The sequence below is a fragment of the Perissodus microlepis genome, chromosome 18 (genome assembly GCF_051167445.1).
Source record: "Perissodus microlepis isolate ML-2025 ecotype Zambia chromosome 18, ASM5116744v1, whole genome shotgun sequence".
Taxonomy (NCBI): domain Eukaryota; kingdom Metazoa; phylum Chordata; class Actinopteri; order Cichliformes; family Cichlidae; genus Perissodus; species Perissodus microlepis.
The window spans coordinates 20,468,582-20,491,034 of record NC_140478.1 but is presented as its reverse complement, the minus strand read 5'-3'; the positions used below and the strand labels follow the sequence as shown (position 1 = coordinate 20,491,034).

At 40.8% G+C, this 22,453-nt stretch overlaps 2 protein-coding genes across 3 annotated transcripts; one reads left to right on the top strand and one right to left on the bottom strand.

Annotated features, from left to right (window-relative positions):
- Positions 1-7,500: 7,500 nt before the first annotated feature.
- c1ql3b (complement component 1, q subcomponent-like 3b) lies at positions 7,501-9,845 on the top strand. The gene is made up of 2 exons (XM_084912799.1): positions 7,501-8,579; positions 8,844-9,845. The coding sequence occupies exons 1-2, from the start codon at positions 7,959-7,961 to the stop codon at positions 9,021-9,023; spliced, it is 801 nt and encodes a 266-aa protein (XP_084768925.1). The 5' UTR covers positions 7,501-7,958; the 3' UTR covers positions 9,024-9,845.
- A 496-nt stretch (positions 9,846-10,341) lies between these two features.
- pter (phosphotriesterase related) lies at positions 10,342-15,062 on the bottom strand. Of its 2 annotated transcripts, none has more exons than XM_084912796.1 (5): positions 14,984-15,062; positions 13,094-13,559; positions 12,496-12,761; positions 11,232-11,372; positions 10,342-10,919 (listed from the first exon to the last, which is right to left on the bottom strand). In XM_084912796.1, exons 2-5 carry the CDS (start codon positions 13,523-13,525, stop codon positions 10,709-10,711), a joined length of 1,050 nt encoding a protein of 349 aa, XP_084768922.1. In that variant the 5' UTR covers positions 13,526-13,559; positions 14,984-15,062; the 3' UTR covers positions 10,342-10,708. The 2 variants fall into 2 exon arrangements, with proteins under 2 accessions (XP_084768922.1, XP_084768923.1); XM_084912797.1 differs by lacking the exon at positions 14,984-15,062 and adding an exon at positions 14,772-14,959.
- Between the last annotated feature and the right edge of the window lie 7,391 nt (positions 15,063-22,453).

Below are 22,453 nucleotides of genomic sequence, written 5' to 3'. Positions count from 1 at the left end.
ATGGTGTTTTATCAGTTGATAAACACTCTGCCGTCAGCGGTCACATAATATTTCTCTTTATATTCCTGGCTGCTTATGAGAGGTCCATTCACTTTCCTTCCCATTCACCACATAAATTCCTTGACAAACCTGTCTCGGCTTTGATTGTCATAACCACAATTGAACCCTGCTTAGCCAATCAGGTCAGGCTACCTAAAGGTCATACATATTTCATGAGGCATCGTATTTATCTGACAAAGTTTTTTTTTTCTTTTTCCTTGTTGAATTGAAATCATGCCTCATATTTCATTAGACACTCGGAAAGCCGCCGATCTGTGGTCAGATGGGCTGTATGTTTTATTCATGTCCTCTGAACATCTGCTTGTCCGGGTGTCAAAAATCATCAGATTCCCAGAGGACTCCTGCCTGACTGGTTGTAAATGAACTCCGAAGCTGAGACTCAAAACAACCTGTCAGATCTCCTCACCGCCAGAGGAATCTCTCCGCACAGCTGCAGAGGTGGGCTGCTGAGATCTACTGCTCCAGTAAAGATTCATTAAAGTCAGCTTTGGACACATGCAAGTTGTCTATTTCTCTCTTTTTCTTTTCTTTTTTCTTTTTTTGAAGTAAAACATAATATTTAGACTCTGATTCATGATACTGTGAAAAGCTTTTAATACAAGTTGTGCCTTCTTCCCACAGCTTTTGGTAAATTTTGACACTGCTGTTCACTCTGGCTCTTGGTCGACAAGTCTCCCTGAGTCACTGGAGGTTTGTGCCAACTGGAGGGAAAGAGCCTGACCACTAACAAGTGCTCACTGACTCAGAGCCGCCACAGTATGTCCCACTGTGTTGGTGCATGTGTGACTGTGCATGTGCGTTTTATATACTAATCAATTATATACCATTCTATTTATCACTTTGCACCCATCCCACAGAAAATGTGTTCTTTTAGAAATGTTCATGTATTTTAGCTCACACACGGTGCCCTTAAGAACCACGGCTTATCAGCAACAATGCCTAATTGATAAAATGAAAGGATATAAGAGTAAAAATAGATCCCAATTCAACCGTAAAGAGAGTCTTTACAATAACTTTTCACACAACCTATGATCTACGGTATAATTTTGCTTCTTTGAATCGGCTGCTTAAATTAGATATTGTGAAACATAACATAACAAAACATACTGGAAAAAAGGTAGCAATTTTAGTATCTGGAGAATTAAGGCATTATTTTAACGAGTACTTGCGAGCACATTACTGGGTCACAAATAGATACTGAGAACAGTAAATGAGAAGAAAAATTCCCTGTTAATTTTACATTTATACACACATTTTTCTTACTGCACAGTTAAAGGAAAATAAATCTTAGAGATTAGTTCTAGCTGTAGTAGATTATTTTTTTAGTTACACTCTTAACAAACCTCTCAACCTATCACTCTACCCTTTACAACCTGCTTTATCAAATTTTCAAAAGCTTGGAAATGTCCTTCGATTCATTCTTCTTTGTATATTTAAGTATAAAACATGAATTCATGTGAAAAAGAAAGTTTTCATAGGACTCTGTGCAGCCCTTTGAAAAACTCAGCTCAGTAGCAGGAATTTGAAGTGATTGTTTTCTCTATGGCTTTATCGGTCTCTCTGATCATTGTGGGGGAATTTTGGCCCCCTCTTCTTTATAATGCTGCTTCACTTCATTCAGATCTGTGAGCATTTGTTTATGCACCGCTCTCTCAAGATCCCACCACAGCATTTCAATGAGGTTGACGTCTGGACTTCAGTGTTGGTGTCATTACTCAAAAAAAAAAGAAAAAAAAGAGAAATATTTTGTACATTACTCATTACTTATAATGCAGTATATTACTTAACCCTTGTATGGTGTTCGGGTCTGTGAGACCAGTTTTCAGTTTTTTTCAAAAGAAAAATTAAACAATTAATTATTTTTTCAACCTGAAATTCATTGGCTTTGGCTTATTTTCTGTGAAGAACATAAATCCGAACTAATTTTCAATGACCTCATACTGTACCTCCCCCCACGCATTTACATTACATACAAGGTGTTCGGGTCCACTGGACCCAGGTCTAATAAAAGTGTTGAAAGTGTAGGTCCTGTGTTCCCACACTCTGTCTTCCTCCTTTCTGGTGCTGCTGATAGTGTTTTCTTCCCCTCCTGCTCCCGCACAAAGTTGCAACATTGTTGAAAATTCAACTATCAACACCGTCTGCTCTTACATTCCCACACATTTTACCCTCTTTCTTGAGGGATCCAAATTTTATTTTCTCATACCCTGTCCCACCTGCAAATTAGGGGCATAATACTATAAATAAGACTTTGCCAATATGGTTCCTTATCACAATTGATCAAGATGGCAAAAGATTATCTGCTGCGAGGGCCATCCAATTGATTTTGGAAGAGAGAGGGGCTTCGGATGATGATGTTGACAAAGAGGTTTCAGAATATTTTACATTTCTGAAAATTCAGAGTCTGACAGTGACTTTGAAGAAGAGGATGAGCTTGAGCACCATTTAGTAACAAAATGAAGACGAGTACCCCATCAGCAGACAGCTCCAAGACCAGAACAAGCCCACCAGACAGCAAGTGAAAAAATATGGATGTCATTAACTGGTGAAATTGAATGGTCTTCTTGCCCAAGAAATGAGCCACCCTGCAGAGCTGTTACTGTGATAAGCCAGGGCCAACACGGCTGACAGTTACTCATGTGCAGGACATCAAGTCTTCATTTGAGCTTTTCATCCCAGATTCCATCCAGAAAATTATTCTGGATTGCAGTAATCTAGAAGGAAGGTGTGTTTTTGGAGACAGGTGGAAGGAGATGGACCAAATTCATCTAAGAACCCCAAAGGCCTACTTTGGGGTTCTTATCCTTGCAGGAGTTTTCAGGTCCAAAGGGGCATCCACAGAATCCCTGTGGGATGCAGAAACCGGCAAGAACCTTTCCGTGCATCAATGTCTCTGGAAAACTTCCACAAAATTTCCAGGATTATCCGTTTTGATAACCGAGACGACAGACCAGCTCGACGGCAGAGAGACAAGCAAGCTGCCATCAGGACAGTGTGGGATAAGTGTGTGCACCACCTCCCCCTGTTTTACAACCCTGGGCCTAATGTCACCATTGATGAGCAGCTGATCCCATTTAGTTGTGAAACATATTGCTTCACGTGTAAATGTGTTGTGTCTTTCCACTCACTCCACTTGATTATAACTGATTTATGTTTTTATAACATTTTATAAAAAAAAAAAAAAAAAAAAAAAACGAGAAGCACATTAATTCATAAATGTGATCTAACAAAGGTAAAGGGAAAAAAATAACTATGTTTGCTGTTCATATGGCTTGTAATTGGATGAAGTAAACATCTGTTTAGTAATTTAACATAAAATTGTTTGATAGTGTTAATTTGGAAAGCCAAAAACTCTAGTGGGTCCACCAGACCCATGAACACTGGCTGAGTAACAAAAATATGAACACCACACAAGGGTTAATTACTCATTTGGAGAAAGTACTTTGTTACACTACTCGTTACATTGATTCCTTATCACGCTGTAAAATGACCTGAAACACATTGTCACATAATTATCAGTTAACAATACAAACCTTAGGCTACACCCCCACACACCAGCACAAATCCCTTTTCTATATTTTTTCTTTTTGTTCTTAGTTATGAAAAGAAAGCCAGCGACACAACGACAAGAAGAAAACCAGCACAAACAGACTTTACAGCGATCGCCACAGTGATTCTACTTTAGAACCACGAACAGGTAGAAATAAAGTTAGCTTAGCGTTAGCATATAGTCTGTGCAGATGCTTGCACTCTCGTCCTTTTGTGCTATAAAAATGAAAGTAATGTCCATGTCTCCAACCCTATTGACAGTCCACTGTTTTCCATAAACTGAAATCAGCTGATTGTAGCAGAAATGCACATAAAGAAGAAAGTATTTTTGTTTGATTTTTTATTTTTTCATTTTATCCGCCTCTGCTATGCATTGCGATCATTGTCCCGTTGCATGACTAAATTTCTTTCGCTTTTCTGATAAATGGGCTAATACTTAACTCTAGAATATTTTGGCATACAGAAGACCTCGTGGCTCATATGACTGCAAGGTGCCCAGAATCCTGTGGCCTGTATGGCCTCCCTGCATTGTCAAATACCACTGATATGTGTACCAGTGACATCTGACCCTCCAATTTGGCTAGAGAGTCAGCAACACCAAATTTTTACTTTCACCCAGAAAGATGATGTCCTCTAGTCCAAATTTACAATAACCCATAAAAAACTATTTTAATGGTTCTACTAATGGAAGAAGACCAAGACAAGGCTGCATGCCCAAACATGAACATTGCATGAAAATGATGTTAGGCTACATCATCTAAAATCATGATTAGGGAAGTTGCACCTCTCATAAATTGTTTTTATGTGGACTAAATTATGACATCAGCATGCAAAGCAACCAGCACATATTGTGGGCGAATGTGCTGCTGATGACGATCAGACCAGATGTCACTGAGTCGGAAACCTGAAGACATTAGAAGGGGTGAGCTGGTTCAGCCCCACTAACAGTAGGTTATCTGTGAATTTAAGTTGTCTCCAGTGAAGGTTTCTAAAACTTAAAGATTTAAAATGTTGAGTGCAATGCAGAGGTGGGGATTAATGCTATTTCTTTACATCTCCATCAGTGTGGCTCATCATAAAATCAGCACACCTTTTTGTCTCATCACAGGAAATGACACCGAGCTGTTGTACTTCTAAAAGTCACTGAACACCACCTGGCTGGCACCAAATGGCAGATGAAGTTAGCAACTGGTGTTGAAAATTTAGCTGTTAAAAAGCCATTTTCCCCAAGAGTTGACACAAACGGAAGCAAAGCAAAGACTTAAGTTGTTCACACTTGTTAGGTTGACAGAAACATGACTCTGAATGAATGCTAAATTTCTAAGTCTAACTTACTCCATGTTTAATAAGCACTTTTTTGCAATCCTAGTAAACTAATAAGTTATAATATATAGTCACCAGCCACAGGTGCACCTGTTCAACTGCAAATATCTCATTGGGGGGTTTTAGGGGGTGAAAATGCTTTGTTGATGTCAGAGGTCAGAGAATAGCCAGAATAGTTTGAGTTGATTGGAAGGCAATAGTAACTTAAATAACTACTTATTACAATGAAGGTATGCAGAGGAGCATCTCTAAAGATCACACTGTGTGCCACTTCTGTCAGCTAAGAACGGGTCACTGAAGCTATAATTACCACGGGCTCACCAAAATTGGACAACAAAACATTGGAAAAACATTCCCTGGTTTGATGAGTCTCATGTTTTGCTGCACCATTTGGTTGGTAAGGTCAGAATTTGGCATAAACAACATGAAAGCATGGCTCCATCATGCCTTGGAACAACAATTTAAGCTGATAATGGTTGTGTAACTGTGTGGGGGATATTTTCTTGGCTCACTTTGGGTACCTTAGTAACAACTGAGCATTATTTCGTATCGTCTCTGACCATGTCCATCCATTTACAACCACAGTGTACCATCTTCTGATGGGACAAAACCTCTGAGGAATATTTTCAGCCTTTTGTTGAATCTCTGCCACAAAGAACTAAAGCAGCTCTGAAGGCAGCGTGGGGTTCCAACCCGAAACTAACATGTTATACCTAATAAAGTGGCAAGTGAGTATACATTCACTTTGTGGGGTTTTCCATTAAAAAAAACATCAACTTTGAAATGAATTTTTCAAAGTAACAAAAACAAACATAAAACTGATGTCATGTTTTATGGCCTTTAAATAAAGAACACCAGCAAATTCTAAGCTTCATATATTTCTTTTCCCTATCAACACTGTGTTCAGGTAGTTCAGCTCTGTGAGTGATCTCAGGACAATATGAGCAAAGGAAACTATAGACTAGAATCAATTTATGGAACAGAATACTGATAGGAGATTCATCTTGAATATCAAAAATGCGTCATTGTTAGCTGGTTGATTATTCCTCAGTTGGAGGACTTCGTCTCCCTCTTTCATAGAGAGGAGGCCTTGATGCATTGTCAGTCTAAGAAACTGATTCATTTTTAAATGAATCATTTAAACCACATCTAAAGCCTGGTTTCCCTTTATCGTTCACTGGCCTGAGACAGACAGAGGTGGAGAGCCTTCATGGCCGAGCTACATGCCAGCCGGTATTCTGGACATTAACTCGCTCACTTTTCAAACTGACTGTGAATGCCCTTCAGAGCCAGACACCGGCCTAAATGCCACTACATGCGGCTTTCTTTGATTGTGAATGTATGCAGGCTTTATTTCCATTTCCATTATTCCCCCTAAATCTGTTATAAAACAAACAAACAAACAAATCCTTGCAAAAATGCTCACACATGTGTAGTTTTTCACACATAGGGATCTGAGGTGCTGTTTTTCACTGACATGTAAGGACCCATTACATTTACATCTGCGGTTATCATTGCGGTTGTTGCTTTGAAATGAAATAAATGTGGAAAGAAAAGTATTGATTAGCCTTTGGGAATATGTAAAAAGCCAGATGGACTCTGTGAAACCCTTGATCTGAGGTGGTTTTATATAAACACATAGCATAAATATATAACCTTTGAACTGCTTAGTTGATGGGTTTGATGACCTAAGTTTGTAAAGTAATACCATTTTCATTGTGAAATGTTACACCATTTAAACAGCATATACTTTTAGCACTGCCAGCAGCTTTCTTATGGCAACTTTTGAGTCGACAATCCCACAAACACACTTTGCATTTTGACTTCCATAAAATTTGTAATCAAAGTTTTCCTCCTCCAAAACAAGCCAGACCATCCGTGTTTTTTCTTCCTCTGTGATCCATCTTTCCCACCTGGCAGCGAGGTGCCATCGACAAAGTGACATCCTCTGCATTCATGAGCACATCATCATCTGCTCTCCTCACCAGGAATTAGCCCTTCATCACTCAAATCTCACAGAAGCTTTAGAAGTGCTTAACTTTTATCTGCATGGGGCACTGAGAAATGGCTGGGGCCATTTGAATCGGGTTAATAGGACAATATTACAACATTTTTCTTAAACTAATCAATGCAAATGGTAAATTCCCACTGGTAATTAATAAGTAACTTCAGCCTATTTCCCATCGAATTGCCTCAGCATTCATTTCATGACTATATCTGTGCAAAGTCATCCTTCACTGCCAGCTCCTAGTGACTCTCCTCTTTCTATCAGTGGCTGTATGGATTTTTTCCAAATGATAAATTGGACACAGGGAGCCGCTGAGGTGTGACCAGGTGTCAAAGGGGTATAGCTTTTTTGTCTTAAATGGTCCTAATTATGCTGAGGACCTTTAGAGCTGTTCCAATAGGCGCTGATAAAATGTTGTGGGATGTAACGCTACAATAATCAATGAAAGTAATGCAAAGCCCTCTGCATTAAATGTTTGTATTTTTTAAAGTAAAGTTGCTCTCTTATTTCAAAATCGACTGCATAAAATAAAATAGTCACGTTTCAGTGCTTCAGAGTTGCATCAGTGTTTGTCTGTCGTTCACCTTCTCTCTTTTGACTGAAGAAACGCACCGATTGTATCCCATCCATCACTTCCATCCATCCCTCCTCCCACTCTTCAAACCCAGAATCGAGTAACGGTTAATTTCTTGTCCACTCTCTCCTTTGGCACCGTGGAAGGCAGAAACTTTGCACCGCATAACGCAGACTGGCATCTTCCTCCAAGCGATTCCAAACGACTGATGCTCTTTCACGCGTTGAGAAAGTGGAGATGAACCAGTTCGACGCTTAAAGAGAGGCATTGAAAAAAGTTGTGGATGGTTACTTTCGCGCACAAATATTTAAAGGACTATTTTGTCTCCATAAGTTGCAGGGCTGTGCAGGAGCAGGTCAAATTCTTCCCTCAGCAAACCTATCCTCCGCAGGCAGGCTGGAAGACCATCCACCCGGGAGATCACAGCGAATCCGAAGAGCGCAGATGATCGCATCTGGTGTTTGTGGCGTCGCGCTGGTGCTGGGGTTGGTGGTTCTGATTCCGGTGGTGGTGAACTCCGCCGGAACTCCTGCCCGCTATGAGATGCTCGGATCCTGTCAAATGGTGTGCGACTCCCACGGGACCGCAGCTACGGCTACAGCCAAGGCAACCAACCCGATCAAAGACAACCGCCTGGTTCAGTCGCTTCCCACGTTCATTCAGGGTCCTCCAGGAGAGCCGGGACGCGTCGGGAGGATGGGTCCCAGGGGTCCGATGGGCGAACCCGGGCCACCTGGACCTGCCGGTCCTCCCGGGGAGAGGGGGCCACCTGGCCCTCCGGGTCTACCGGGGGCACCGGGAGCGAACGGGCCAAACGGTGCCATCAGTGCAGCCACTTACAACACCGTCCCCAAGATAGCCTTTTACGCAGGACTGAAGAAGCAGCACGAGGGATATGAAATACTGAAATTTGACGATGTTGTTACAAACCTTGGAAACCACTATGATCCCTCTAGCGGGAAATTCACCTGTTCGATACCGGGGATTTACTTCTTTGTTTACCATGTGCTGATGAGAGGCGGGGATGGAACAAGCATGTGGGCTGACCTCTGTAAAAACAACCAGGTAGGACAACTCACGATTGCTTTATAAAAAAAATAAAAATAAAAAAAAAAGCTTGATTATTTTGACATTAGTTTTCTTGCAAAAAATGTAGACTTTTTGAGATTTTTACGCACAAGTCGCACATAGAGCGACACTTCCTGGGTATTGTGAAACAAAGTTACGTGAGGGATTTTTAAAGCTTCAAATCAAGATAAGACGTGGAGCTGTCCGCGGTTCTGATTTCGAAACGAAGCCGTTTCACAAACTGTCACATTTGCCTTTCAGGTGAGAGCCAGCGCCATCGCCCAAGACGCCGACCAGAACTACGACTACGCCAGCAACAGTGTGGTTCTTCACCTGGAGCCCGGGGACGAGATTTATATTAAGCTGGACGGCGGAAAGGCGCACGGGGGCAACAATAACAAGTACAGCACCTTCTCCGGCTTCATGTTGTACGCTGATTGAAACGCGGACAGATCTGCTGAAGAGACGAGAAAGAGAGAAAGAGACTGGGAGGATAAAAGAGCTTCTCTGCATATAGCTTGCTTCACCGCTCGTGCTCAGTTCAATGTCAGCTGGATTATTAGAGGCAGAGCTCACCGTTTCTATAACTCGAACAGAATCAGCAGTGATGTGGAGGAGGTCATGCAAAAACAGAAAACTGTGCTGGGCAATAGCGACGAGCTGACAGTGTAATTACAAAACCAAAATAACAGTTTTAATTTGTACAGCACCCACTTGTACCCTTGTCACATTGATTAGTGTTGCTCGTGCTCCCTGAATGAAATGTCGTGCTTTATGAATTAAGTTTGCAGACGGTAGCTCGTGTGGTTACACATATCCCTGTAGATGGAAAGTTTATAATGTGATGACTCACCTATAGGTGCAAATATGATATATATATATATATTCACATGACCGCTTACAGTGCTGTTAAACCATTTGTGTGCTTTATTTAAAGGCAAAAAAAAAGAGTCACAGTGGGTGAAATTTGGATGAAAATGTTGAAAAACTGTAGTTATGCATGTTTAATCAAAATGACGTTTTAACACTGTGCAACATTAAGAGACTTGACAAGAAAAAAACTGTAAAGGGCCATTCGTACTGATGCACGAATTCATCAGTGTAACTCGTTTTTCTTGCGTGTGTCAACATGGCATCTGGTTGAGACAACATGGTGGTCTGGTGGTTAGTCACAAAACTGGACAGCCACCGCTGACAGAAATGTTATATAACGCTCATCAATCTGCTTGCTGATTATTAAACTCCTCCAGAGTCGACTGTCAATTCAGATGTAAAATGTAGTGCGGTATTAAATCCTCACGCTCACTTTGTAATCCTCCTCAGAAGATTAATCAAAGTTAGATAGTTGTTCACGCCGCACAGTCAGCTGTGGCGATCGCGCCATTGATCATGTGGCGAAGTCACCCTGCGAGGCCACCTGTTCCCAGATGAGAGGAGAACATGTCCTTCATCCGGGCCTGCCAGCCAGTCAGCCTCCCATAGACACGCAGACACCCACCGAGGGGCAACAGGACAACTCATCTAACACAGCCACATTGTGTCAAGAGCAGAGCAGCATACTGATTAGTAATGCGCTCATTATTTCCCCTCCATATAACGTGTTTGCATAAGTGTCGCCTACGAATATAAAGAGAGCAGCTATGACATTGAAATTACAAATAACAATAAAAAAAATTGAAAAAATCAATTAGCACCGTGTTTGTGAGCACCTGGAAATATTTATCTTGGATTGCAATCACACTTCTACTGACGAGCAAAAGATTTTCTCGTGCTATAACAGGCACCGTGACCCTGCAAGGCCTCCTTTATTAATTTGCTTACAAAGTGAATCATGTATAATCACAAATATTTAAACAAAGAGAACATGTTTTGCACTAAAAGAGCCTCTATAAAAATCCAAAAGCCTGTAATTATTTTCCTTTGAAATATAATGGACGTTTTGTTTTGCTGAAAACGGTGAAATTAAAGAAAAATTTACATATAACGGTGGCAAGCTCGTTGCTGTATGAGCCCAAGAACACGTTAATGCATGACTCCGGATCGTGATCAGTATTCATTACGAGTCGTCATCAGAAGACGAATAATAGCCGGGTGAATTCGCCCTCCTCGCGCCTCTATTTTTTTAATTATTTGAAGGTCAACCAGCATTTAGGATTGTCGATAAGGATCTTGTCCACCTGGTGCTGCGATATGCCCCTCGTCAGCATCTTTGGCACGATGTTCTTCAGGATGTGAGAGTAGCCGTGGCCGCCGTACTTGGTCAGGCGGTTCTTGGTGTGGATGTCATGAGCGATCACGATCTTGTCCTCATAGCCCTCCTTCACCAGAAACGCCAGGCTGAACACGAGAAAACAGTGGGGTGAAAAATGAGGGCCCTCGGTCTTTTAGCCTTCATTCATATATAGGAACAACATATATACATGAGCATAACTTATTCAGCTCTCTTAACGTTATGGGAAATTTGTGTTTCTATATAGCGTTACTTTAAAAAAACAACTACACGATGAGCTCTTCTTTATAGTGAAAGTAAAAGATTTAAGGTGGAGTTAAGCTCCAAACACAAGGATTTCTATTACTGGACTGGACACTGATTCCTGGAGGTTTCAAAATAGTGAACAACACGCACACACAGAAGAAATCCTTACTCACGCTTTCACTCTCTGGCTGTCGCTGGGCATGTCCACGTCCAGGTTGTACGGATAGTTCAGCATCTCAGTTCCAAACAGATCATACTCCAGGTAACTCCCCAACTTAGCAAACTCCAGCAGCTCACCTTCATCTAATATCGTCCTTTAAAAAAGGCCAAAATAAAGCTGATAGTTAAGATGCTTTGTTTGGAAAAACAAAGCTGTTGCAAAGATGCTTTCCAGATAATGATGCATGGCGGATCAGAAAAAAGACGGCGCTTTTTGAAATTTGAATTATCAATCCATGAAACCTGTTACCACTGATATTCATTCCTATTCTTCTGTAATTTGGCATACCTCAATCACTGTCTCCTCATTTCCCTTCCCTAATGAAAAGGCTTCTTGACATGCTCCCCTCCACTGAAACCATTTCTGATGAGGCTTCAGTGAACAGAAGGACCAGATGCATCTCTGAGGTCCTGTGTCAGACTTTTGTTGGATTTTTTCTTATGTCTTAAGTTCATGACTTTCACATATTGTTCATCTGCTGTACATAGCACTTCCACTTCTTCAGTTTCCTCAAGATTTTTTATGATTCACTGCACATCATGCTGAGATATTCAAAAAGCTATCAGTTTTAGGCTAAGAGCAACCTTGTTTGTGTAAAAATAATACATTGTGCCTATCAAACTGTTTTATCTTTGACATTTTCATAGGTTCAACTAAAAAAGTTGGAACAAATTATGTGTTTTTGGCTGCTCGCAACAAGTCCTAAAGATACAATTTAAAACTGGATCTTTGCTAAGTTGCATGTTATACACATACAACACTGATTCATCCCTTGAATTAGATGGGCTCGTGTTAAGTAGTTAAAAAAGCATTCCTCTAAATATGGTCAGGTATACATATAAAAGGTATAAAATTACTGAAATAGCAGCCAAAGAAAAAGAAATGAGGGGTGTCTCAGGACTTTTTGGCCAGCTGTAACTCAAGTCTGAGAACCAGAAAGCCTTCAGCAGCTAAAAATTAGGAAATATGGAGCAAACAGCATCATTTCAAGCAGTCACTGGCAACACAGTCTCACGAGCCTGACCAAGGACACCAAGGTCCAGGCTTTTTCCCTTTCCATCTGCTAAATTACTAAAATGTATTAAGATACTGAAATAAAAAATGTTTCAAATTAAATGTCAGAGAGGGCACGTGTCACAGGAAATTGTGTGTTTGACAGGAAAAGGGCACCCTAATTTTCGCTGTATCTTAATGACTTTATTTTAGTGACATCTCACCTGTCTAGGTGAGACATAACAGTTTTGCTGATGTCACCACCGGCCTCCTGGAGTATCCGAACGATCTCAGCTGGAGCGGCGTGATCCCTGCCAGGATGGATGATAACAGGACAGCCCAGCTGAGCCTGAGCGTGCGCCGAGGCTCGCAGCACTTTTGTCTCGCTCTCCGTGATGGGCCAGCTGGTGCCGATCTCACCGATCACACCGCAACGGATGTCTGTGCCGTCAGCACCGTGAAGGACCTCACTGATGATGATGTCTGTAAGCTGAAGGTCAGGAAATGAGGAGCTGGCGTGTGTTCATTTATTGAGAATACGTTTTTTAATTTCCCTCTTTCCCTTTACTAAGGATTGAAGGAGATGATGAAAGCATAGTTGTAGTGTGTCTAAATATCACTGAGTACGGTATTCTCAGGGTCATTCTCAGGTGTAGCTACCAAAAGACTAGACAACGTTGTCAGAAATCCATTCAAATCAATCAAAGGGCGTGAAAAAAAATCCTCACATACTGAAACAGGCCACACTATTTGAGTTAGCATGCTTAAAACTTTCTAACAAAGGTGTGTGAGCTCCAAACCCCACCACAAACTGGGTCGCACCTTCTCCACACTCATTCCTTTGGTGGCCTCAGAGTGGGTGCAGTCCACGTAGTACCCTGCACCTGCAATGATGTGGACCCCGGTGTCCTTGGCCAGCTGTCGGAGGGTGGGAAGGTCCCGTTCGATTCCAGTGGTGGTGTTCTCCACTATCGTTCCCCCGCCGGCTCTCCTGTAGGCCAGCAGCTCGTCCCGCACAGCGGCGGTCTCCTGCTTCAGGAGCAGGTTCTCGGGGGAGCTGTACGGGTTTTGCCTGAGCCAGAACATGTGCTGCATCTGAAACGGGTTCTCCGCCACTGCCTCGTCACCTGGGGGAGGGGGCGAGAAGCAGCACTCGAAGCTCATGGTCAGGTGCTCGTGGGTCATAGTACGGCCAAGCTGGTCTGGATCTACTAAACCCAGCACGGTCTGGACCCTCCCGCTCAACTCAGACATGATGCTATGAGGAGTGTTCAAGATTTCCCACAACCTGAAAAGACATACAGTATCATTTTTTATTTATTTTTTACATCTATTTTTTTTTTTTACATCTCTCAGACAAATATTTCAGTTTTTAGAGAATGATCATTGAGGTAATTGAGAAATTTGGTCATCCCATGACTGTAAAGCAGAGCTGCTCCTTTTTAAAAATGACATTACCTACAATTTCATGTCTGCACCCACGAGGCTTATTTTCAACATAAAAAACCAACTCATTTAAAAGAATCTCAAACTAGTTTTTACCTCGACATGACGATGCTGTACATGTCTGCCAGGTAGAAATGCCTTGCAGATGTAGCCATGATTTACACAGGGGGAAACAATTATCTGATCCCCAGCTCAATGACCTCAATGTGCTTGGTGGTATGTTTTGGGTCATTTTTATGCTGGACGACCCATCTTCAGTGTTCTTGCTGGGAAAAGGAGGTTTTAGTCCAAGATATTACGGTACATGGCCCCGTCCACTGACGTCCAAATCAATTTATAATTTTTAATGCGATGTGATCTTTTTCTAGATCTTTGGTTGACATTCTGTCTCGCTCTATTAAAATGAAGCTACCATTAAAATTAGAGACTGTTCATTTCTTTGTAAGTAAACAAACTTATAAATTTCTGAGGGTCACTGACGTTGCTCAGCTTGTGAACACAAACAGCAGGCATCTTTCATTCCCGCCTTTGGCTGCAGCAGGTCTGCTTCTTTAAGCTTCTGTTATTGACTCAGTTCCTCATATTTATTTAGGATTACTCATAGACTGTATATAAGAGGATTACCCACGACCTTTTACATAAAACATGATTTAAACCAGCACTGAGTAAGAAATGGGCCCCTGTAGACCTGTCAATGTTTGCCACTGTCATCTGTTAGCAACTCCACCCTCTGAATGTGCACGCGCGGAAGACCTGAGCTGACCCTGAGAGCTGTTGTAGGCTTGACAGTCGCCGTCACGTGACCGCTGAGCCTGGTTACCGATCAGTGAAGCCAAATAACAACATCCATCCTTTGTTTTATAGTCCTCGTGTAAAGCTTCGGCCGTGCCGTGCAGCACTGTTACACATCAGGCACGTGTGTGAGTGCGTGTGTGTTGGCAAAAAGACAACGCATTCGCTCACCCTGCTGACTTTACAGTGCATACCAGAGCGGGACCTTTGGACTGCCAAGTACAAACCCCGAGCCACACTTTGAAAAGTTGCATTTACTTACTCAAATCTTTGCTGTATGCTCGATGAAAAAAAAACCCTTCAGACCAGCACTGTACGCGTTAAGTTGTTACTCTACTGGAACAAAGTAAAACTGCTTCTCTTTAAATAATGTGCAGCGGAGTCAGACCTGCAGCAGTATATTTAGGGGATTTAAACTTTCACCGAGCTTTAGAATGAACTGTATATAAACTGTAAGACAAACAGTCTGCTGACCTTGTTTCTGCTCACTTCAGCCCACCTCCTCCTTCAGCCGATAGCTGCTTTGACAGGTTAGCTGAACGCCTTCGGTGATCATCGCGAGATATCGCGAGAATACGCTTCTTGTAGCATATAACAGGGAGAGCAACAAAGTTTGTTGAAATATAGCGCCAAATCACAACAGCGGTAACCTCGGTGCGCTTTATTTTGTAAGGTAGATCCTTCAATAATACAGAGAACACCCCCAACAATCAAGCAACACCCTGGAGCAATTAATTTATTGTAATTTTTTGTATTGAAGAAGCTATCTTCTATTTTTATTTTATTTTATTTTTTACATCCATCCAACTTTTATCTGATCAGGTAAGGTTAACTCAGAGGTTCCCAAAGTGTGGGGCCCGCCCCCTAGGGGGGGCGCGGTATGAAAAGGAAAAAAAAAACACTTGGACACTGCTAGCATAATGGACAGGTCTTTTGACGGGGCTCCCACACAAACGCAAAGCAGGAGATGAAGCATAGCCAAATATGTTTTCAAACAAACTTCCTTCTAAGCCAAAGACTAGAAAATATGGTGAAGCATATCTTCCCTTTGGCTTCACCTGCACAAGTGCCAAGGTAGGTCTCCCCTGCAGAATTAGTTTTCTCTGGTGGGAGCACGCATTGGGTTCTCCAAATCACGGACAAACAGTATCCCACATTCTTGATTTTTAGTTCACAAACACTTCTTGTAACGACTAACTACTCCTGACATTTTGGAGATGTTAGCTCTTTATATAATAAAGTTACAGTGGGATACAAATAATATCAGACTGATCCTGCTGTAATTTGTTCCCCCGGTTCAAATCACGGACAAACAGCATCCCATCCCACAGTTGTTCATGTTTTTAAACCCATTTTGGACAGAGAGGCATTTTTTTAAAAAAATTATTGATAGCAATGTTGAATATTATTACTAGAGATGGACCGATCCGATATTACGTATCGGTATCGGTCAGATACTGACCCAAATTACTGGATCGGATATCGGCGAGAAATAAAAAATGTAATCCGATCCATTAAATATCAAAAAAGCACCTCACAAAACTTGCTACACGGTGTAACTCGGCTCATAACCGTAGCACGTTGCAGCAGTATGCATCACCTGATAGAGCGGCTGTGTGTATTTGTAGCCTTGCTAGCAATCCGGCATTTCATCTCCGAGGAAGTTTTCCCAGAGAGAAGTAAAGCAAGTGTGTAAGTTCATCTCTGAATGTTTGTAAAGCATTCCCACGTTAAGCTTAACAACCGATATATGGAGGGACTGCCTCTCTCTCTCTCTCTCTCTCCTGCTGCTACTTCAATCGTGAAACTGCTTAATGATCAGCTGATCGGCTTTTCTGTCCTGAGTCCGTCTCTCTTCTTAGTTTTTGGCCCACTTCTCACCAGAAAGAGGAAACCAGCGGCTGAACAACAGCAGCACTATTAAGCTTGATAAGCTGTTGTTAGAATTTATTTAATATTACTTTCTACACCAGGATCTTTTTCTACGTAGCTGACGGCTGGTAACTGTGCAGGGGTGGATCTAGCAAAGTTTAGTCAGGGGGGCCGATAGGGCATGAACAGGGAAAAGGGGGCACAAAGACATACTTTTCTTTCTTATTCTCATTTAAAATGCCTAGCTTTTAATAAATAATTATCTGACTCTTACACCCAAAGTTTTAATCTGATGTAAAATATATAGAAGTCCATTACTGTATATAGTAACTGTTAAGTCTAATATACCCTAGTAAGCTATAGTACTTTTTCCTTTGGGAAAGTACCATCTGTGAATTCTGCAATTCTGTTGAAGAAAGATGTTGAATCTATTTAATTATTCTTGAAAAATAATTTATTTCTGTGCATTTTTCCACACTGCTTCAAATTAAATTTGATTACATCGATTAAGCATCATGAGGTGGAGGGTGGGGGGTGGTTCCCTATTTTTTTTTTGCTGGGAGTTTGCAACCGTTTTAGTTAGGTTGCTTAATATTTCTGCTAAGTACTCTTTAAAATACCAGAATAGGGAGGATGGAGTAGGTTTAAGTTTATTAGATTGATCAGTATTGCTGAACTATGAAATATTTTGGGCGCAGTGTATTTTTTACATACAGGTATAACAGAATAGCTTTAGTGTTGTTATTTATTTAAGATAAGATAAGATAAAACTTTATTAATCCCTCGGGTGGGTTCCTCTGGGAAATTCGGTTTAAAGTTGAGTATAAACTTATACAAAATGCAGCAAGATATTAAAAAAACGTTTTATTGATTAAAAAACACACTATATCGGATTCATATCGGTATCGGCAGATATCCAAATTTATGATATCGGTATCGGTATCGGACATAAAAAAGTGGTATCGTGCCATCTCTAATTATTACACAGGAAAAAATCAACTACACGTAAAATAATTACACCGTGACGCCTCTGCCTTTCTAAATGGAGGGACAGTAACTGCGTGTGTGTATGTAAGCGTGTAAATACTGCAGATAGTCAGATTAACAGTATTTTGTCTCTATCTGCCATTCTGCAATTCATCTCATGTAAACAATAACGTGGCAACATGTTACCAATTTCAACGGAATTTGAAAACAAAATATGGGTGTGTGTGTGTGGTTGGAGGGTGTGTTTGTGCGGGGGGGGTTACAACATTTTTCTTGTAAAACAAAGGGGGGCCCAGCAAAAAAAGTTTGGGAACCACTGGGGTAACTAAAGCTCATCCCAGCTGATTGTGAGTTGGACCTTAAAAAGACTAATCAAAAGTGTTATTAAAACACTTTATAAACCTCTTATAGATGGTGATTAATGAAATGTTAACACCAGTTTATTTTGAAAGCATGAGCAATTTAACAGATTTATTCACGTAACCACATCAAATGGGAGGACATATGAAGATGATGCAGGCTTTGGGAGACAGACTGTGACTCTTTCTGTTTGCTCTTCACTCAGCAGATGGTCTCCACAGCAGCATTTGGTCTGCTGGTGCAGGGAACTGCCCTGTGAGCACTCACCATAGCTCTGGCCGTCCCTGCAAATGGTTTGGCTAAATCACATGATGCAGGGGCCCGTGGCATCCATTTGTCAACAAGATGACTCCATAGATCAGAATGATAACATATGGGACTGGGTTCAGTTTTCATGTTCAGAGTGAATAAATGGCCATATGGCTGTGGTGTTTTTTTGTGTTTATTTTTTCATTTATTTATTTTTTAAGCCCCACGGCAGACTGGCAACCTGTCCAGGGTGTATCCTGCCTCTCGCCCTAAGACAGCTGGGATAGGCTCTCCGCCGCGAGCCTGACAAGGATAAGCGGAAAAGGATGGATGGATGGATGTTTATTTTTTGTCTTGCTCTAACCCAACTGTTCCCAACTGTGGTTCAAACAGGATTGTTTAGGTTTTATTTCATCACCTCTAGATCTTTGTTCCACTTGAAGTTGAAGTTGTGTCCTTTGGACTAAAAATTGTGGAAACCCCACTTATTTTTATCGATTTCTATCACGTTTTATGTCTCTATCTTCCTTAGTTTACTCTGTTGTCTATTCATTAGCATTTAATGAAATAAAAACTCTTAACAATAAATAAAGGAGAAACATTTTGACTCAGTTTTACTCCCCAAAACAGGCACTCAAAATGAGACCAAAATACACGACAAATCGCAGAAATATACAAAAATGAACCTTACACAAAAAAAGCACTTATATATATTTAAAGAAAATCAACCAGTATTACTTATAGTAAGCTGAGAAACAAAATCAATGCTGCCAGCCACCGTGACAGCAACTACATAAGCACATAAAATAATCAGGCAAAGTAGCAGGAATACAGAACAAAGGTAGTGAGTCAAAATATAAGGATTTTTCCAGTGCTGTTACTCATGAGCCCATACCATACCACTGCAGGGTTCCTCATTACAAGAGAAGATGTCACCTCCCGTTCATCTGCATGGATGACATATTTCCGAGGGTCATAACCAGAGGGAGATTCTCTGGCATGAGTAAAACCATCTCTCATGTGGACTTATACTTCCCGAGGCCCAGCTCAGCCTTTAACAAGCATTTAAAATAGATATATAGTTTGATTTTATGGAGATAATGTTCTTCTTGGGCAGTTGTTCAGTCCTGATCAGAACCATCAGATTTGAAAAGTAGAGTGCAGGCTGTTCTTTTTCCGGTTTGGAATGATTGTACAGCATACATCTTTAATCACATGAATTGGTTTGAATTTGTTTTGGATTTTCTCTAATCCACACAGGGTCCAGACTACACATACACCTCCACTAATATTTGGTCAAATGTCCCTTAGCAAGTTACAACTTGAAAAGACGCTTCAGGCATAACTGTGGCTCGATATTTGACAACTCTTCCTGGCAGAATTGGTAGAGTTTAAATCAGTTTGAGGCAGATTTTAAGGATAACCTACACATTTTCAATAGGATTGCACTCTGGGTTTTGGAAAAGCAATTCCATCAGCTTAATGTTTGGCTGCTTTATCCATTACAAAACCAGTTTTGATGCATTTGGCATCATTGTCCTTTTGGAGCACCCAGTTATGTCCAAGTTACCTCCATCTAACTGTTGATTTGATGTGAAGTTGAAGAATTTCATTATTCCGTCCATTTTGAGGATGATGTTGTCACCACCATGCTGGACAGCTGGTACAGTGTTATTGGGTTTGAAAGCGTCACCTTTACTCTTCCAAAAATACTTCTTGTCATTGTGACCAAATAGCTCAATCTTTGTCTTGGCTGGCCAGGAAACTTTTCACCAGAAGGCATTTGGCTTTACCACGTGGACAGCTGTAAATATCAGTCGAACTTGAAGGTGTCAATTTTCATGCAGTGCTTTATTTTTTTGGTCAGCATCCCCTCAGTCCATGATGAAATCTCTCCGCACTGTGGACAGTGACACTGGTGTTCCAGCAGTTTCCAGTTCATGGCAGGCTTGAGTCTTGGTGGTTCTTTAGTTATTCCTGAACATCCTAACAAATTTCCTCTCATCTGAGGGTGACAGTTTGGATCTTCTTCCAGACCATGGCAAAGTGATGACACATCCAAATCACTTCTACTTATGTAAAACAGTTTGAACTAATGATCCTGGAATCTGCAGTTGTTTGGAAATACCAATAACCAATTCTTTTTATGGTGGCAAAGAGAAAGAACCAGTTGTAGTTGATCATGATCACTAATGAAAAGTTAATAGATCTTGTTGAGTTGAAAGACACTGTAGAACCTTCAACATCACACAATATTAATGTGAGTTTTACCCGGTGTGGATAAAAGAAAATCCAAAATAAATTCAAATTTGTGCCACCAGTTCTTCTTTGTTTTTTTAAGTCATTAAAGATGCATGCTGTACAATAATTCCACCCTGGAAAAAGTTTTTTAAAAAATCACTGAAAGCCCAAACTTACCACCGCGATCGCGCCAATGAATAGTGTATGGAAACGTTTTCTTAATCTTATTTTCATTTCTCCTTTTTTCACTGTAATTTAGATATAAATTCAAGATATGATTGCGCATAACCTAAAATCATTGCTGTGACTGCTAAAAACTCTCTGAGACTGGACTTCAGGCAGTATACGGAGCAGAAAATCGGACAAATGTTGTGCTCTGGCGCCCTCTGGAGGCAAATTAAGGGAACATCAATTGTAGTTTTATGTGAAAGGCAAAAGATAAAATGCTTTAATCGTTTTAAATACCCACTGTTGTCCACTGAAGTAACTGAATATACACATAGCTGTACTCTTGCCTGAGGGGGGGATGTGGTTCTTTCAGTCAATAACTCTGATGTGAATGACAATAAAAGCTGTGGCGGCCTGATTGTTGTTTCTGGTCTGTGTCACATTTTCAGGCTGGTTAGGCTGACCAGTGCTTCAGGCTCTGTGAATCAATAAATTAGTGTCAAGAAATAAAAGTGAGACAATGCATTATGAGGACAATGAACTGTGATGTACCGCAGAACTCACCCTCAAGTAGCTACAAAATTCAGGCAGAGGCAGAGGTTTCTTGATGGTCCACAGACAAGAAAATGTGACTGAACACTGACCTTCCATTCAGGTTTTATTCATTAAGATTGTTCTATCATTTAAAAGACACATCCTCATTATGCCTTTCTTCATGCCTGGTTTGATTTAATGGCAGGAAATACATAAATCCAACTAAAGTAGAAGAGAAAGTACATCTATAAAGATTCACCATACAGCATCTGAAACACTGGATATCAGTTGAGTATCAGCTACAGCTTACACATTAATAAGTCACTGTAACAGTCATCACTCATTTGTGAAGGCTTTCCACAAGATCTTGATCTCTAGCTGCAGGGCTTTTTATCCATTACATCATCAGACGCATCAGTGAGGTCAGTCTGATGTTGGCTTGTTAAAGCATGGCTCGCAGTGTACTTTATATTTAAGTGTATTGTGGTAGATGTGCATGCCTCAGGGTTGTGTGCATGCTCTTGGTTCTTTGTTTGCCAAAGAAAGTCAACTCTTTTTTTTGAAACGAACCATTTTTTTTGTGCAGGAACACTTGAAACAGGAGATGTTAAAGCTCAGTCTGAGATCTTTTTCAGCCAGAGGGCCCAAAAAAAGAAAAAAAGAGATAACTGAAGTGAAATATAGTACCGAGTTATGTTAAATTTCCCAAATCTTATAAACATGACAAATTTCTTTTTTAAAAAAACAAAAAACAAAAAACGGCTGTGTGCCCACACAGACGGTCAGAGAGAGTCCATGTTTCAAAAAACAAGAAGTTTCTGTTGGAATCCAATTAAATATGAGTCCAGACTGGAGATTCAACATAATGCTGCTTTTACTGATTTTAGGGGTTTTGTTTTCTTTTAGGGATAAAGAGATTTAAACTTGAAACACAATATTGTGTAAAATATTAATACAAGCAATCATTTTAAATGAGACCAATGACAGGAATAAAAAGCTCTGCAGAGTAAAACTACACCTTAGAGTGTGAATGCATTATTTAAAACATGAAGTGGTTTCAAAGTAATGAATATACACATAAAAAACTAATATTTGCTGCAAACAGAACAGGAAGAGGAAACAGACTTTTGATTGTTGCAAAGTTCCATGAAGAGATGAGCTCAGTTCATTTTCAACTCAGTTCAGTTCTATTTACATAGCACCAAATCACAACAACAGTTCCCTCAAGGCAGTTTGTATTGTAAGGTAAAGACCCTACAACAATACGGAGAAAACAGAGTAAACGCCAACAATCATGTGACCCTCTATGAAGAAGCACTTTGGTGACAGTGTGAAGGAGAGACTCCCTTACAACAGGAAGAATCCTCCGACAGATCCAGGCTCAGGGATGGGTGGCTATCTGCTGCGACCAGTTGGGGGTGATGGGAGGGAGACAAGACGAAACACAGTGCAAAGAGATTAATAATGACTAATGATTAAATACAGAGTGGTGTATAAACACAAAAACATACAAAGTTAGTGAAAAAAAAGGTG

Coding starts and splice junctions, on each gene's coding strand:
- c1ql3b (XM_084912799.1), top strand. CDS start 7,959: ATGATCGCATCTGGTGTTTGTGGCGTCGCGCTGGTGCTGGGGTTGGTG. Junction 8,580..8,843: donor ACCTCTGTAAAAACAACCAG/GTAGGACAACTC, acceptor TTTGCCTTTCAG/GTGAGAGCCAGCGCCATCGC.
- pter (XM_084912796.1), bottom strand. CDS start 13,525: ATGTCTGAGTTGAGCGGGAGGGTCCAGACCGTGCTGGGTTTAGTAGAT. Junction 12,762..13,093: donor AAGGAATGAGTGTGGAGAAG/GTGCGACCCAGT, acceptor CCTGACCTTCAG/CTTACAGACATCATCATCAG. Junction 11,373..12,495: donor GTTATGTCTCACCTAGACAG/GTGAGATGTCAC, acceptor CCTTTTTTAAAG/GACGATATTAGATGAAGGTG.